Source organism: Malus domestica, chromosome 07 (assembly GCF_042453785.1).
Source record: "Malus domestica chromosome 07, GDT2T_hap1".
Taxonomy (NCBI): Eukaryota; Viridiplantae; Streptophyta; class Magnoliopsida; order Rosales; family Rosaceae; genus Malus; species Malus domestica.
In genome coordinates, this window is record NC_091667.1 from 7,620,792 (window position 1) to 7,638,693 (window position 17,902).

The 17,902-nt window shown below is 36.2% G+C and overlaps 3 protein-coding genes across 4 annotated transcripts; 2 read left to right on the plus strand and 1 right to left on the minus strand.

Moving 5' to 3' along the window:
• The first annotated feature begins 554 nt into the window (after positions 1-554).
• Positions 555-9,446, plus strand: LOC103438896 (protein TIC 40, chloroplastic). The gene is made up of 14 exons (XM_008377435.4): positions 555-918; positions 1,321-1,429; positions 1,584-1,641; positions 1,743-1,760; positions 2,050-2,380; positions 4,006-4,115; positions 4,198-4,261; positions 4,900-4,978; positions 5,650-5,690; positions 6,092-6,137; positions 6,834-6,928; positions 7,546-7,649; positions 8,089-8,136; positions 8,940-9,446. Exons 1-14 carry the CDS (start codon positions 732-734, stop codon positions 8,997-8,999), a joined length of 1,350 nt encoding a protein of 449 aa, XP_008375657.3. The 5' UTR covers positions 555-731; the 3' UTR covers positions 9,000-9,446.
• A 964-nt stretch (positions 9,447-10,410) lies between these two features.
• On the plus strand, positions 10,411-16,560 carry LOC103438894 (pentatricopeptide repeat-containing protein At5g01110). 2 transcript variants are annotated; one of them, XM_008377434.4, is made up of 4 exons: positions 10,411-10,743; positions 11,151-13,688; positions 14,465-14,554; positions 15,942-16,560. In XM_008377434.4, the coding sequence occupies exon 2, from the start codon at positions 11,402-11,404 to the stop codon at positions 13,667-13,669; it is 2,268 nt and encodes a 755-aa protein (XP_008375656.1). In that variant the 5' UTR covers positions 10,411-10,743; positions 11,151-11,401; the 3' UTR covers positions 13,670-13,688; positions 14,465-14,554; positions 15,942-16,560. The 2 variants fall into 2 exon arrangements, with proteins under 2 accessions (XP_008375656.1, XP_070680673.1); XM_070824572.1 differs by lacking the exon at positions 15,942-16,560 and adding an exon at positions 14,721-14,917 and having other exon boundaries at positions 10,430-10,743.
• A 58-nt stretch (positions 16,561-16,618) lies between these two features.
• LOC103438918 (aspartic proteinase CDR1-like) lies at positions 16,619-17,455 on the minus strand. Its single transcript, XM_029104843.1, has 2 exons — positions 17,306-17,455; positions 16,619-16,993 (listed from the first exon to the last, which is right to left on the minus strand). Exons 1-2 carry the CDS (start codon positions 17,453-17,455, stop codon positions 16,619-16,621), a joined length of 525 nt encoding a protein of 174 aa, XP_028960676.1.
• Positions 17,456-17,902: the final 447 nt, after the last annotated feature.

The following is a 17,902-nucleotide window of genomic DNA, read 5'->3' on the forward strand; positions in this document are numbered from 1 at the left end:
AGACTTAATAACATATTAAACTAGACATGGATACATTCTCAATTCAACGAAATAGAATGTACTCATATAAGTTTTAAAAATGGATATGAGAAAAGATTGAATGAATTTTATATAAAAAAATGGGTACATTTTATATTAAAAAAGGGTACATTTTTCATATAACAAATTGATATATTTAAGAAAGAGTACATATAAGATTAAAAATTTGAATTTTTTTTAGAAAAATTTAATAGGTACAAATTTATTCTAATTTTATTTTTTAGTTTTTGAAAATGTTTGAATTGAAAATTAATTAGGAGTATAATAAGGGTGTAAGTATTAAAACTCTAAATCAGTTACTAATTTTTATTATAAAAATTATGTAACTTACATCTAATTCATTAATATATTAATAGTAAGGATTTGATCAAAATTTAAAAATTGATAAGGTCTTAATTAATCAATATTAGAAACTAAAGACTAGATGCTATATTTTTTTATAAAAAAAAAAACTGTTATTTAAGTAGATAAATATTGTCACTTGTTTTTTTTATTTTTTATTTTTTATTTTTTATTTATTTATTTTTTTTTTAAATTGAAAAAAAAAGGAAGAGATATACGCTTGGGCTCAGGTTCTTCTCTTCTTCAGTTACACAAGAAAACCGTACCAAAGCTTTGGGTTTTATGCTTTATACTGGTTCTGGGTTGGTACAATTGCAGTGCCCTTTTCCTTGATTGTTTCGTAGCAAATCATGACGTCTCTGTCTCTTCCTCACTCGCTTCCTCGCTCGCCGCCGCTCCTCCATTCAAACCAACCAAGAATTCTCGCTCCCTCATTCAATCGATTCCCTCTCTTTCGATGCTCCGCCAATCTCAGAAACTCCAAAAAGCACCAAAATTCCAGAGCCACTGGTCGCTTCACTGCCCCTCGCCTCCCAGGTTCTAATTTTACTGATTCCATTTACTGTTGACTGACTCAAGTAAGAAATTTTTAGAAATTTGTTTACCTGTTATGGTTCTATGTTGAATTGTGAGTCTGAAATGATGCATCCGGGACAGGAAATATGTTCATTGGTGTTGTATGAGTTGGATTTCTAAGTTTGAAAGTGGCTTGAACACTACTATTCTTACCCTACATTGTGTATCTATCAGACTATAATGATAGCTCTTGAGGGTGGGAAAAACAAAGAAGCTAGCTTTTAAGGATGTTGTTTTATTTTTCTTCTAAAGTGCTAATGTATCTTACTGATTCTATGATGCCATATTTCCTATGATCTCTCGGTTGTGCAAGTTTTCAATTTAGTTGTACTGACACGGGTTATTTTTATGATACCGTTGCAGCAAAGTTAGAAGTGGAACGATTTGCGAGCATTTCTTCTTCGAGTACCCAAGAAACATCTTCAGTTGGTGTCAACCCACAAATCTCAGTACCTCCCCCACCCTCCTATGTGTAAGGATTTGTTTTCTTCACTTTCTCTGTTATTAATTTATTTTATAACTAATCATGTATTTTATGAGCTTTTTGGGCTGCTTCTTCTTTCGTCCTTGTGCCCAAACGCTCATGACCATTTCATCTTACACCTTTTTGACCTTTTATGTTCTAGAGGGTCGCCTCTGTTTTGGATTGGAGTTGGTGTTGGGCTTTCAGCACTATTTTCATGGGTGAGAACATGGATTATTGCATGCTTTTTGCTTGATAAAATGAACTTTTATTAGACCATTTCACCTTTGCTGTGTGTTTGACAAGTTATATTTAATGACAGGTAGCTACAAGATTAAAGGTGCGTCTTTTCATTCTACAATTTATGGGTCTTATTTTTTTTCGTTTTCAATTACTGGATTTTAATATCGCAGGGTGTGTATAAAAAGACAATATTTGAGTTGAGTGCTCTTAACATGTTTAATATTTGTGAAAGAACTTTTTTCAAATTACCATCCTCAAATGTGTATGCGAGTACATATGTTAAAAAGGATAAGTGTTTGTTTATTGTCTGACACAAAATCTAGCCTCACACTCTTTTGATATGTGAGTTTTGTTTTAATTTAAACTTGTCTTCAATATTCTTTCAGAATTATGCTATGCAACAAGCTTTTAAGACTTTGATGGGTCAAATGAATCCACAAGATAGCCAGTTCAACAATGCTGGATTTTCTCCGGGGTCACCTTTTCCGTTTCCATCGGCTCCAGGATCAGGGCCTTTTGGCTCACCTTTTCCACCTACTTCCCAACATTCGACAGTAGATGTATCTGCAACCAGAGTAGATGCAGCACCATCCGCACCAGCAGCACCATCCTCCGCACCAGCAGCACAAGCCACACCTACCACGCCGACCACACCAGCCACCCCCGCCACTGATGTCAAAAGTGACTCAGAACTAAATAAAAAGTCAAACAGATTTGGTAAGCCCATACCATACTCTCATTTATATTGCACAGAGAATTTTTATGGTTCAATTTTCTCAATCTGAAATTTATATTTAATCTACAAAGAAAATTGTCTCTGACCTAGAATATTTTATGTTATTAATAATCCTTATGGCCTTCAATGTATGTATCTTGTTTTTCCATTGCTTCTTTTTCTTTAACTTTATCTTGGGATCCTAATACATGATCTAAATTCCCTTTTCAATGTTCCAATATATTGGTTATAGTAAATTTAAGTTGCTCAAATAGCCATGAAAGTAAAACAGGGAATTCACTTCTATAGTGGCTGGGACTTTATAAAAAAATTCTAAATAGATGTGGGCATTCTAAAGTATCATTTATTGATGGCTGCAAGAACGAGTGAAGATCGGTGTGGGCTATCTATATCTGAGGTATCATGTCATATACTGATTTTTGTTAGACATCTTGTTAGGAGCGTTGAAATCTTTTGTTTTGGGCAATACATTTAATCATTCCTCAGGAATTATCATACTTATAAAGATATATATCTGGGAGATTTCTTCAATAGTTCAACAAAGTAGTCACAAATGCAAGTGGCCCTTTACCACAGTGGTGGAAAGGTTGTTGTGCCCTTGCATTACGGCGTGAGTTAGAATCCCGTCGGGTCCTAATCTAACATCTAATCTAACCAAATCTATCATTTGACCAAAAAAACAAAGTAGTCAAATTTGGAAAGAAAGGTAAGTTGCTAATGGTATGGGCAGCACAACACTTGGTCCATCTGTTAAAGGCACAATTTTCACTGTTGGGGCTCTGGTAGTGGACGTTTGGATCACTGAACTGCATTGCATGGTGGACCAGTGGGATCCCCTTTTGATTCTCCTCACAAGGGATTCCTATTGAGTCCGATCCCTATTAATAAAGGAATTCAATCTATATATTCTCCTCACAAGCGATCATTATAATAAGAGGACTACATATATATGTATGTATGTATGTATGTATGTATATATATATATATATATATATAAATATATTAATTTATATATAAAAAAAGATACATAGATAACTTAGATGAATAGTTATATTTCTTCTACTAATCTAAGGCGTGCAAGGCTTATCATTGTAATATGTTAGTAGTTGTGTTATTTTTAGTTTATATGAATCCATGCTATGATGGTTCTGTCACACAGCTAGTAGTAATAAATAGAGGCCATTTGATTCTAACGGAGCTGATCTGATTTAAAGGCAGATTGCTGTTTATGGGTGGTTTGATGTCAAAAAGTATGATTGACAAACTATCAAGGCTAAATATGTGATTGCCGTGATGTTGAACTCACAAAATCTTTTTCACAATGATCTTGTGGGCTTGAATTGCAACGGAAGCCTTAGATCTGTCAGAGGCAGTTACCTGCATACAACTGTGGGGGCTGGTCATATGACCTGTCTTATATTGACACGTAGGATTATTGTCAATACCTTAATCGTTTACTGTAGTGAATGGATTGAAAATTTCTATAACAAATGAAGGCCATCAATTCTTCGTCTGATTTTTTGACAAGATACTCTTATTTGGACATTGAAATGTTTTCTTATGAAGGTTTCCTGTTAGAGATTCTAAATTTATGTTCTACTGACAGCTTTTGTAGATGTCACTCCAGAAGAAACAGAGCAAAAGAGTCCTTTCGAAAGTAGCTTAAAAGATGTTTCTGAAGCAAGTTCATCTAAGGGTACCCAGAATGATGTGGAAGTGAGTATCTACTGTCAGTGTTACTCAAGATGTTGTGTTTTTAGTAAATCTTCAAATTTAACTATTTCCAAACTCCATGAAGGTTTCTCAAAATGGAGCTGCTTTTAAGCAGGGGGCAGGTTCTTTCACCGGTTCCCAATCTACTGGTATGTAAAGAGTCATGTGAGACTTTTGCAGTCTCTCAGGATTCCAGCGAATGCTTTGCTTTAGATTTGATATCAAATATTTTTGGTAGCTTAGTTGTGATAAAGGCCATCTTTATCTAAAGACTTTTGAACTGCTTATGCTAAATTTCGCCTGCTCCACTTGGGATAATGGTTCTAGAGTTCTAGTTGTGTAAAGACTCGTGCATGGATCTGATCAAGGATTGGGCTGGCCTGCCCTAAAAGCAAGGCCCAACCCTGGGAAATTAGGGCAGCCCCTTAAAAAAGAAAAGACCTAGAATGAGGCACTACCTTTATACATTTGATTGACTAATGTTGACACCAAAACTTGTTTTATATGGATAAATTGAAAAATAAATTGCTAATAAATCATCTCTCCGAAACTACTGCTTGAAAATGTGCCATTTGAATTAAATAGTCGCATAGGTCTGTTAAGGTAGTGCTTACTTAAATAGTGTATGCCAGCTGAGAGGATTACACGACTATGCCGTAAATGGATATGAAATAATCCTGATTGCATTACTGTGTAATCCTAATCAGTATGTCTTTAAGTGGCTATGATTTTCATTTTTGGAATCTAATCAGACAGTTTAAGTATGTTTTTATTTATTAATGGATAGGAAAAGAAAATCCTGCAATATCAGTGGAAGCCTTGGAGAAAATGTTGGAAGATCCGACAGTGCAGAAGATGGTTTATCCGTAATATACCTTCTTATCTTATGTGCTTACTACTTGTGAAAAATGATCTTGTTGTAGTGTCTTATCATGGTTGAATCTAGTTAATTAGCTACGTATCACTTGCATACCTTTGTGAATTTCTGGAGAGTCAATGGTATTTTGATTGGGTTGGAATAAGATTTTATCAAATTCTCTGCGTATGCAATTTAAATCCAGCTTGAACTGTTTACTTTTGGGGTATTAAATTCATTTGGACAAGGATAATTTTTCAAGCTTGTTAAAGGTAACCTCGTCATTTGGATGAGGATAACTTATTGACTATTTCAAGCTGAAAGTGTTTGGTCTGTTGTTCAGGAATACCAATTTTCAGTCAAAATTTTGACATTTTATAGGAAGATGGTTATCCTTTGGCTAATCCCTCACCTTTTAGTTCCATTATTAAATATCTTGTTCATTCCTTTCATTCATTTCTTGGAATGTTTATGTGATTATAAAAGCTGATCTCAGAGTTTCCTTCTAAGTGTATATCATATGTTGTAATAAGCTTCCAGTTGTCGTACTCTTTGTTTAACATTTTTTAATTTTATTCTGTCTCATGAATGTGACTTAACATCAACTTACTCCTCTAGAGGAACTATAACATGTTTTTCTTGCTATTGGAATGAAAATTAATTTTATTTATACCCTTGTAGCTATTTACCAGAGGAGATGAGGAATCCTACCACTTTCAAATGTAAGTCCATCTTTCAGTAACACGGCTTTTCCTTAAGATCCTGGGTTATCAGTTATAGCCTTGATATGGCTTATAACCATAAATAATGTTTTCAATTTGATAATTATTTGTTCACACCTGATAAGACTAATTGCGGCCATCTGCCTGTTTGAAGCAATGTCTATGTTGTCCTGTGTCATAGCTGATCTTACTGCATAATATCTGGTCTTTTTTCATATTACGTAGAACCTTTTCCTTATTTTTATTTTTAAAACTCTTTTTTGTTGTGACCATGTGTTCTTTCATGGTGGAGGGTTGTTTTCTCCATTCCATTTCTTTTTTGTTGGCCTAGAATTCATTTTTTGTCTCTTAATCTGTAGCTTTTGATCATTAGTCTTATTATGATGGTCATCATTTGATAGGGATGCTACAAAATCCAGAGTATCGCAAACAGCTAGAGGACATGCTGTAAGTTCTTCTTTTTCTTGGCTCTATCTACATTTGATATTGCTGGTAGCTTTTTATTCTCGTGTTTGTACTTAGATTCTGAGCATTTTTGCTTCATAAATTGATGTGGCAAAACAATATTTTTAGTCTCTGAAGTTTGACCCAAATTTTGATTTTCTTCTCATTTTCTCAATCCCGGCATTTTGTTAAAGGTGGATTAATGTTTTCTTTAACAGAGGACAAAATTTATGGAACAAAATCGTTCTCCCATCTGCTACAGCTGTACTAACTTGCCTGAAGACAATTTATGCCATAAGTTGCATGTGCATTGCCTGTTCTGACATCCTGTAATACTTTAAGTTCTCATGATGCTGAAACCGTATCAAGTCGGCATTCCTGTAACAAACTTTGACCATAGTTGACATACCATTGCTTCAATATAAAAGAAACCTGATTTAGTCAGTGATCTCAATTGCATGTATATCTGAACGACCATGCTTGTTAGTCAGTCATGTTAAAGGATGTATTGTTCATCAGAATTTTGAACCCTTGTGTCTGTGGAATTAATACTTGAGAACCAGTGTCCACTAAACTTTACGAAAAACATTTTGTTACCAGAGAAGGCTGCAGCAGTGTGATGCTTATGCTAAACAAGATATTCTAATCTTTATCCAATTTAATTTCTCTTATCTTTTTTATGCTTGATGTTTGTTTCAGAAATAATATGGGCGGAAGCAGTGAATGGGACAATCGTATGATGGATTCATTGAAAAATTTTGATCTTAGCAGTCCTGAGGTTAAGCAGCAGTTTGGTAAGTGTGAAGTACCAAGTCTTGTTGGATTTCAGTCTATTCTGATTAAATTTTAAACGCTTCAGCGAATGGCATTCATTTACAATTTTTATCTTCCGGCTACTTCATTTTCCTGATTAAATTTGATAATTCCATAAATCTGGAAGTTAGATCAGTTTCCATCATGGCAGAATGATGTGCTAGTGACTAGGTGGATTGGATAATTTTAGTATAGACCAAGTTTAAGATTGAGTAATTTACATCATTCTTGATCTTTTATTGTTTGTTCCATTATTATTCTTTTATTTTTCCTTTTGAAACGTTCTCAGTTGTCAATTGTGTATGCTTTATTTGGCTTTCGACTGATGTAAAACTTATTTGTTCGTTTTTCAAGCTGTTCTTCACTTTCAACACTATTCTTTCCTTGATAAGTTGATATTTATAAAATTTTCCTGCCCTCATTGGCTTCAAAACAATTTCCTTCTCATTTAACAAGAAAGTATCTGGCTAAAAAAAACATCAAAGTAGACTTATTTTTCTCCCATGGAGCGGTGAGTCTAGGTATAAAAGCTCAAGGAGAACAGATAAATTTATGCGGCATGTATTTTCCTTAATTCTTCTCTGTTTATATTTTGCAGACCAAATTGGGCTTTCACCTGAGGAAGTAATTTCAAAAATAATGGCCAATCCTGAAGTTGCTATGGCATTTCAAAACCCAAGAGTTCAAGCAGCAATCATGGATGTATGTATTTCCAATGTACTTGGATAGTGGATTTAATTTAGAATGTCTCTTTTCACCCCACGTTTCTGTTTACCCACGTACTTTGTTCTTTTGTAAAACTATGTTCAAGAACAATGTTTAACAACACTACTTTTTTTTGCAAAATATGAAGATAAAAGATAATAGAATTATAGTGTTACTGGCCGCTGGTAGCCTCACTCTGAGGAAGGTCAGTCCGACTGGCCTCCCACTATGGGGTGGAGTCCTAACTGGTATCATGGTCAAAGTTAAGAAATAGACTATATGGGAATAATAAGGGTGGGAAGAGTAAATTAATACTTTTAAAGTTGGTAGAGGTGGAGAAACCTGGTGGGTGGGCAACTGGGAATGATGGGAGGTAATAGCATCACTCTTATGTGGTACATACCAATTCTCTTAAATTATTATGTTTCTTTTGCAGTGTTCACAGAACCCACTGAGCATTGCAAAATATCAAAACGATAAGGAGGTATGTTAGAACTATTTTACTTTCAATAATGATTTCTGATTTGCCTAATTATGTGGTTTCTAGTTGTGTTTATTTATTACCTTTTTAACATATAATTTATCCTATCGGTAACTCACTATATGATTATTATTGAGTTTTTTTCTTCTCTTCTTCAAAATGATTGTTTTAACACTCTAATTCATCTGTTTCTTATTTAGCTAGCATGAGAGTAACAATAAATTACTTTATTGTATTGGAGATGATGGCTACGGCTTGTAAAGTTCTGATTTGTATTCTTGCTTCCTTCTCATAACTTTAACTGGATAATATCTTTCTAATGGAATGTAATTCAGAGCTTTTGGATAACTCGTAGAAGTACTTTATTAAGACCTTTATTTAGATGAATAAATTCCTTCCAAGAGACATCATACGAGCACATACTGTTGGTTAATTTGTGAGATCCAAATTCAATAGGCAATATTTCAGTAAGTCGTATAAAACATTAGCAAAACCTGCCAAAGTATGCATACAGTGATCTAACAGCTGACGCGGAACAGTACAATTACTTAATATTACAATGGGATATTTTGACTTGGATCAAGCGATATTATTGGTTATCTGTTTTTGTTGAGGATCGTTGGAAATGGTTTTCTCCCAGCATGCCTCAAGTTTACTTAAGTTTGATTGATCATGTTTTGGGATACACAATGTACTTTAAAGGGCATTATGTGGTTTTACCAGGTTGGGATGTGGCATTGATTGCTGTTATGAGTATACTACGTATTTAATATAATATGACATTTTGCTGTGTTCTGTTGTCTCAGGTTATGGATGTTTTCAATAAGATATCAGAACTCTTCCCTGGGGTGTCTGGTTCGCCTTAATTTCTGTTCATGGATGCTAGTTTCTCTAGTTAAACATGCTCACTAAGTAAGGGAATTAGAGCTTTACCAGTCCTGCGAAACTGAACATGCTTGTCGTTCTCATGCCCATGCATAGCACGATAGGCTCATTTTGCTGCCCTGTTTGGAGATGAGTTGACACCCTTGTAGCGTAGTGGACGAACTAAAAGCTTCATGTCCCTTAATGTGAAAACGAAATGTATATTGGTGTCCGAGACCATCTGTCTAGCAGACTTTTTGTAATGTTGGTGTTGGTAGCTTTGTTCAGAACTTTATGTAGGGAAGTGTGACCAATTCGGAATAGAAAATGGTAGGTTTTACAAGGTTTATGACTGTACAACATGTGATGTTATGTTTAAGGATGATATTCTCAATGGATTCTATTGACCGTACGTAGGAAAATTTGAATAAAAGATGCATTCGTCTTAATGCAAGTGATATCGAGGTAGCAAGAATCAAACGCATGACCTCGGTTGCTAAAATGAAAAGTCTCCTTGCATGAAGGGGCTTTTGGCAAGGTTGATCTTTAGAGGTTGGCTTAGAGAACAGACAGTTTCGATTATCAAGCAACGTTGTAATTTAGATAAAAAAAAACATGGAAGAAGATTCAAATGAGAAGGTTGCTAGCATCCGTATATTGTATTTTGTTTGATTTCCAATATAGTTTTGCCGGGTTGTTGGAAATCTGGAAATAACGGAATCCACCACGTTAAAATCTTAGCCATCCAAGTATCATAAACATACATCAACCCTAAACGAAGCTTCATGAAAAAGAAAATTGTAGTCCATTCATAAATTCCAACAAGATTTCATCAGCACAACTCAACCCAAGTCAACAATACAACTCCAACTCAACCCAATTGAACAATGTCAACAAGTATTCATAAACCTACATTAACCCTATACTTTCACAAATTACATCAACACGCATACATAATTAACTATGAACACTAAATTAATTTGACAAATTGAACACAAATAGTAACTTTACTTAGACGGGTTCTTGCCGTTGATCAAGTCAAATCAACAATCCCAAAATTTCAAAGTCGCTTTGGAGGAATGAATGTCATCGATTTGGAAGAAGAAAGTGGGTCGTCGATCCTCAAATCAAGTAGCAAACGGATTACGGAGCTAGTTTTATGTTTTACAAATTTCGAACAAAGTACATTGCCATCAATTTCGAAGATGTAGTGTGGAAGATGATCTTGAAGACATACCCACATGTTTTTTTATTTTATTTACCCACATGTTTTTTTATTTTATTTTAAATAAACGATATTATCTAAACTAATAGAGATATGATGAGCTTATATTGCAGTTCAAATTTACCTTTGACGAAAATCGATTATACCACTTCTTACAATTAAAAAGGAAAATTTAAACGGTAGTACTTGGTGCCTAAGCCTACGCCTACCCTGTGTCGTTTTAAGTAAAAACCCCTCTGCACTCTCCATCTGTCGACCTCTCTCTCTGGAATTCTCTCCCTCCTCTCTTTCAACGTCATAACCACCGGAACCCGCCATTCACAGCCACCAGAATCCTCCCATTCCTCTCGACCTCCCATCTGAACTCATGCTTTTCTTCTTCCACTGAAGGTTTCTATCGAAGCTCGAACTCTTGAAGTCGTCATCCACTCCTTGATAGCCCATCGTTCGCTGCTCTCAGTTCCTATCGCCGCTGTTGGACTTGGTCCGTCCGAACACCGAGGCAATCTTCAGATTTCATGGTTATTTTTCTTCTACTTTCCGTGATTCTTAAAATTTTAGGAACAAGATTTTGCCGGAATATCTTGCAACTGACAAAGTGCCATTACTGTAAATTTTGCTGAAATATCTTAAAATTTTAGGAACAAGCATGGAAATTTTGATTAAATAATTGTACCCTTAGACTTTTTTTAATCTGGATTATCATTTTTGTTATGAATTAATCATCTGTTCGAATTCTTTCTGCCCATATTCGGAGATTCTCGTTCCAATCCAATGCCTGTTGAAGTGTTTTCTATTACCTTTAGATTATGCAGTTTCGATATTCATTATACCTGCTATTCTCATTTTTCCTTTGTTATATCGCGAAAAAGTATTTTCGTTCTCTTGTTTTGTTTCGATATTGATGACTGCTTTTTGCTTTTTTCAGGATCAACCTGCTAGAAATGAGCATTTAATTCAATGAGACCAGACCATACTTAAAAGTTTCGGTATACGGTCAGTCTATTTAAGGTCCAAGTTTTCAGTTTCCGGTTCATCTTTATGGCCTACAAACTGTTTGGCACTGGTTCTTGGTTTGGGACCTAACCCCGTCAAACTGGAATGAACTTTTAATCGGTAGACAGGCCCTTTCAACCCCCAAGCATCCCTCATCCTTTTGAATTCTAAGTTCATTCCTCAATGGCTATAACTATAGTTTCAAATATGCAAACCCAACGGCTAATTTTGAGAAATGTAGCTCCCAGAACCCTCACAACCTTCACAAAACCAACCAAGTACTCACTCTTTCACTCTCATAGACCTCATTCTTTTGCTTATTGTCCACCAAATGACCTGGAACTTGGTCTTAAAAGTATGCAATCCCAAGAACTCTGTAGTAGTACAAGCCAAGAACCGTTTTCGTCAGCTTCTCTATCAGATTCTCTTTTGGTGGAAAAGATTTTATTAGGTTTGAAGCAAGGTACCCTCACGTCCTTGCGCAGTTTTCGGTTAAACCCATTTCTTATTGTTGAAGTTCTTTCTCGCTGCCGTGAAAATTTGCAACTGGGTCTGAAGTTTGTTGATTTGATTCTGTTAAATAGCCATAATTTTAAACATTCGTCAGAATCTCTGAGTGCAATGATTCACATGTTGGTGCGTGGTCGAAGGGTGTCGGATGCACAACCTCTGATTCTTAGAATGGTTAGAAAGAGTGGCATTTCGCGTGTTGGAGTGGCAGACTCTTTGGTTTCAACTTATAGCAGTTGCGGCTCAAGTTCTTTGATCTTTGATCTGTTTGTTAGAACGTATGTGCAGGCTAAGAAGTTGAGAGAAGGATTTGAGGCGTTTCAGGTGTTTAGAAGAAAGGGATTTTGTGTTTCGATAAATGCTTGCAATAGTCTTCTTGGTGGGCTTGTGAAGGTCGGGTGGTTTGATTTGGCATGGGTGGTCTACGGGGAAGTTGTTAGCAGTGGGATTCAGTTAAACGTTTATACACTAAATATAATGGTTAATGCCTTATGCAAAGCTCGCAAAATTGAGAGCGTTAAATTCTTCTTATCGGATATGGAAGAGAAGGGGGTGTTTTCAGATATTGTGACATATAATACACTAATCAATGCATATTGTCGCGAAGGGCTTCTAGAAGAAGCTTTTCAGTTAAAGAACTCTATGTCTTCTAAGGGGTTGAAACCTGAGCTTTTCACGTACAATGCTATCATGAATGGTTTATGTAAAGTAGGAAATTATGCAAGAGCAAAGGAACTGTTGGATGAAATGTTGCAAGGTGGATTGAATCCTGATACTACTACTTATAATACAATGCTTTTTGAGAGCTGTAGAAAAGGTGATATTTTAGAGGCTGAGGAAATTTTCCATGAAATGTCACTGAGAGGTGTTGTTCCTGATATAGTTAGTTTCAGTTCACTTATTGGGGTTTTTTCGAGGAACAAAAATATTGATCGTGCGTTACTATATTTTCGAGATATGAAAAGGGCAGGCTTGGTTCCAGATAATGTGATCTACACCATTCTTATAGATGGATATTGTAGAAAGGGAATGATGTTAGAGGCTTTGAAGCTGCGTGATGAAATGCTTGAGCAAGGTTGCACTATTGATGTGGTAACGTTCAATACAATTTTAAATGGACTGTGTCGAGAGAAAATGCTTTCTGATGCAGATGAGCTTTTCAATGAAATGTTGGAAAGGGGTGTCATTCCTGATTTTTATACTTTCACAACGCTCATTCATGGCTATTGCAAGCACGGGAATATGACTAAATCTCTCAATCTGTTTGATGCAATGACTAATGGAAATATTAAGCCTGATATTGTCACATACAACACATTGTTTGATGGCTTCTGCAAACTAGGTGAAATGGATAAAGCTAAGGAGTTATGGGGTGACATGGTTTCAAGAAGGATATTACCCAATCACATTTCATATGGCATCCTAATCAATGGATTTTGTAGCTTGGGGAACGTGCATGAGGCGTTTAGGTTGTGGGACCAGATGATTGAAGAAGGCATCAAACCCACTCTAGTTACTTGTAACACTGTCATTAAAGGTTATTGCCGCTCTGGTGACACAACAAAGGCAGATGAGTTCTTAGGCAAAATGATTTCAAAAGGAGTTGTTCCTGACAGTATTACTTACAACACTTTGATTAACGGATATGTAAAAGAAGAGAATCTGAACAAAGCATTTTCCTCAGTTCAGGAGATGGAAAAGCAAGGGATACTGTCGGATCAGTTTACATACAATATAATTCTAAATGGGTTCTGTAGGCAAGGTAGAATGCACGAAGCCGAGCTAGTATTGCGGAAGATGATTGAGAGAGGTGTAAAACCTGATAGATCCACTTATACGTCATTGATAAATGGACATGTGACCCAGGACAATTTGAAGGAGGCATTTCGGTTCCATGATGAGATGCTTCAAAGGGGATTTGTGCCAGATGATGAATTCTAGTTTGCTCTTGCAGCTGAAGGTTGGATATTCTCTTAAATCTCGTTGCGCTCTTCATTTTAATTAGCTACCTCTAAAATGTTGTGACCTAATGATCTTATGTTTATATTTTACATAAAGGGACTTGAATTCATTACTTTACATACCTTGTCTTGTATTTTGTTATTATGAAGTGAGATTACGATTTCTTAAATAATGGATATACAGCTCTATTCTGTCATACACCATATTGAATGTAGTGAGATGATGCTTACTCATCTTATATTTGTTTTCATCATCTTTTAAATAGCCATTATAGGATTTTTATGCTTTTCTACGTTTAGTACTTCAGCTGCAATTACATGAGGGAATTTATTTATGAGAGGATTTCACTTTTGGATGGGATTTATAGTGAATATATCCTGTGAGTCATCATCATATATTACTCTGTCGTAAATCGATATGAAATAATCAAAATTAAAATACCAAGCAATTCTAGTCACTATGATTTGAAGTACCTATCGATTAATTATGTATCCTACTCTCCTGCTTTAACCTCATTGAGTATAGAGTCTGACTGATTCATAACTATGTTTTTTTTTTTTTTTCTTTTTTTACTTCTCAATTTTGCATTTTTAGAGTTTGTTCAGACAGTTTTTAAGTATGTTTTTATTAATTAATTAATGGACAGGAAAAGAAAATTACTTTGTATCAGTGGCAGATTTGGATAATTAATATCAACATACTTCTTTCGAAGAACTTAATCACATGTTTTTCATGCTATTATAAAGAAGATTAATTCTATTCGTTTCCTTGTAGATATTTACTTGAGGAGATGAAGAAACCTTCTTCCTTCAAATGTAAGTCCATGTTTCAGTAGTACGTACAGTGATGGCTAGAAGACATATTGTAAGTTCCTTTTCTTCTTCTGCTGTATTTACATTAGCTATTGTTGGAGCTTTCTGTTCTCACTTATTTAGTTAAAAATTGCGAGCATTTTGTGCTTTTTACTTTGCAAAGCATAAATACCGTTGGTCTCTGAAGTTCGAAAATTTGATTTGTCATCATCAATTAGGCTTGGTCCAGTCGTCTTTCACTTCCCGGTGGTGAAAAGTTTGAAGTGGAGGGAAAATTTCCCATCACCATAAAAGAAAGAAAAAGTAGAGCAAAAGTGTCCCCTTATCTGCTACAGCTGCAATTGCTTTATGAAAGGTGCCAACTTGGCCCGTAATAGAGTTAATTGCTTATAATCAAGTGTAGTTGGAAGCAAAATATAGCCTTCAATCTTTAGATTTCGTGGAAATGAAAAGGGCGGAAAGTCATGCATTTACATCTGTAGCATGTTATATTCTTCATCCTATCTTTTAGTGTCTATAGTGAATTTTCGAACTTCAGCAGGTAGTATATGTGACTCTTGCATGTACCCAGAATTACATTTGCTTTACTCATATACAGGCATTTTGATATGAACTGTTTATTTAAACCCAAATTTACTACTTAAACTACCTTTACAAACCGAATCCAATATGTAAATTTATCTTTACACCCCATTTAAAAATATGTGGAGATTGAGGAGCGACTGTTAGCTATGAATGGCAAAGGTCATACTAGCTCACGGGGTCTAGTCCTTATTTCAGGGCGTACCCTTTTTTTGGTTGTCTAGGACAACTCTATTCTCATTGGCAAGAATTTCAATCACAAGATTTTGTGATGAAGAAACAAGTAACTAAATGTTTAATTCTGTTGTCTTTAAAATTTCTTCAATTGCACTAGAAGCTTTCTTGGAATTCTTTGCCTCCTTGTAATACTTGTCAGTCATTACAGCTATTATAAGGCATTAAATACTTTCTTCACGGTGGACATTTTTACCTGCACTACACATTTCAAAATACTTGCTGTACATTTCTTCTAAATCCAGTAAAGAGTTCTTCAATCCACCATTCTCTATTTGTGCTTCTGAAAGAAACTTTTTCAAGGGTTTGACGAGCCCATTGCTCTCCAGGAATGGAGGCACAAAGTGGAGGGTTTGATTTTTGGATGTGGGTTTATACATAAATTTGGTTTTAGTTTTAATAAAATCCTGTCTTTAACGGTAATTGTACAATAGGACAGAAAAGATGATTCACATTTATGGTTTAAGTTGGGTGTAGACTGTAGAATGAGATGACATGGGTTCAAATAAATTGGTTGCAGGGTTTACATGATTTTCCTAGAACAATATTCGCTTTCTGCAATTTCAGTTTCTTTTTTATGCTCTCCTTTTGTGTCATAAACAGTATGAATGGCTTTCCCACAGATTCCAGGAATGGAGCCAGATTCAGTCCGGTGAGATCAGAGAGTTGAAGCAGGTTAGATGACCACTCTAGCATATTCGAGAACCTCTGTTGCAGGGAAGACTGGAGAGGCTGGACTCACTGCCCAGTGCTGTAAGGTTATAATTTGTGAACTCCAAGCTCATCTCGCTCTTTTGGATGACTAACGAGCCATCTCAAAAAAACAGAGACTAATTACACTGAGTGATGATTTTTGAGGAATACCAAAAGCAAAAGAAAAATTGCACATCTGAAAAATAAGGTGTGACTGGCCTGATGAAGCCAGTACGAAGCCAGTACGAATGTGCCCTCATCAGTCATCAGTCATCACAGTGTGCTGCAAAAATGGCACCCTGCAATAATTTGGGAGGAGAGGCCGGGGGAGCCATCTACAGGCTTTTGTAATGTTGGTATCGGCAGCTGTTTTCGGAATTTGACGTGACAGGTTGTGAAAAATTCCTAATATCGATCGGTTTTACAAATCCATTGAGAACAAAAATTGTGAATCTTCAAATTCCTTTACTATTTATTTTCATCAATTCTCTTGTAAATTAGAACGATGCTACAAAAAAATTCCATTATATATGATCACTGTTATTATTATTCTTTGGCATCAGGTACCATGGCAAACAAATATGGAAAACAAAACCATGCCAATTTTTTACCCGGTACCGCAATCGGTTGCCTTGAAGGACAACGTCCTTTCTTGGAGGTCAAATCCTACCAAGAAGTTCATTTGTGCCACATTCCCATAGATCCCGACATCGTTGGTCGGGGAAAATGCAAGACACACAACATCTTCCCTAAACCTAACGAAAGTGTTGACGGATTTTAACTTCATGTCTGCACCACGGAAATGGACTGTAACAATGGGAGCGTCGATTTCCGGTTTAGTCTTGTAACAGAGCCGTAGAATGCCGGTTGGATCTTTCGTCACCTCCAGATGAATTGCCTTTCTAATTGCCGTTTCGAAACTTTGATAAAGCTTTGTAGGCGAAGTTGTTATAGTAGTCCCGGAGTCTATGATCATGTTGCCCTTAAAACTTTGAGGACTGGAAACTTGAAGCTTAAGATAGTCGTCTCAGACGCTGATGCCTTGTAGCTCAAGGTAGTAATAGGTTTGCGAACCATTCGACAGGAAAGGAGTTGAGACCACATCACGGCCTGAAACCTTACCACCAAAATACATCTTGCTTGGGATTTCATTTTGACTACTTTGCTTAGAGTGCAAGTTTGAATGAAATTGTAGTTGGTAACTCGACCAAGCAGTAAGAGAAAGATTTCCTACAAACCACATTTCCGATTTGGGATATAAGCGACACAGCTCCGCTTCCAAGTCCGACTATACCTGTCTCAGTCCCGCTGAAGATTCCTCCGTTGTCGTGTCCACATCCAAATATGGTGTTGGGGATTGATACGGCGGCCTTGCCTGCAGTTCTGGAAGCCAATGTAACAGTGTCCACGGACAGATTTCCAGAGGTGTAGGAATTGTCCCCATACGTTTAATTGTAATAGCAAAACTTGTCGTTTGAGCAAGTGCCTTCACTTAGCAAATGGCATTGTTTGGACAAACAAGAAGGGGGCACATATGTTGAAGAAGAAATGGGATCAAAGATGGGGATTTTTTGCTTGAAACAGTCCTTACACGGCTTGCATTGCGTCCACGTAAGATGGCTGCCGGTGTCCACAATGCCGATCAAAGTTTTGGGCGGTGTCCCAATCGATATGTTCACCAAATACTCTCCTGCAACATAGATTAAACGGGCTTCCTATTGGACTAGTAGCGCGTAGTCCTGAACCTTTTCTGCCGAAATGATTGGTCACACGGTGATGCGAGCGTTGCAAGGCGTTGCTTAAGCGTTGCCAATGAGACCCCACCGGATTGTATGACGGAGATGATGGCGAATCGCGGTGGATCAGTTCGAGGCTAAAGCCGATTCCGTGG

Excerpts from the sequence above, each read along its gene's own strand:
- LOC103438918 (XM_029104843.1), bottom strand. The coding sequence starts at position 17,455 with ATGGGGACAATTCCTACACCTCTGGAAATCTGTCCGTGGACACTGTTA. Across the intron at positions 16,994-17,305 it reads CTTCAGCGGGACTGAGACAG|GGCAACATGATCATAGACTC; the intron begins GTATAGTCGGAC and ends CAAAGTTTTAAG.
- LOC103438896 (XM_008377435.4), top strand. The coding sequence starts at position 732 with ATGACGTCTCTGTCTCTTCCTCACTCGCTTCCTCGCTCGCCGCCGCTC. Across the intron at positions 6,138-6,833 it reads AAACAGCTAGAGGACATGCT|AAATAATATGGGCGGAAGCA; the intron begins GTAAGTTCTTCT and ends TGTTTGTTTCAG. Across the intron at positions 7,650-8,088 it reads TTCAAGCAGCAATCATGGAT|TGTTCACAGAACCCACTGAG; the intron begins GTATGTATTTCC and ends TTTCTTTTGCAG.
- LOC103438894 (XM_008377434.4), top strand. The coding sequence starts at position 11,402 with ATGGCTATAACTATAGTTTCAAATATGCAAACCCAACGGCTAATTTTG.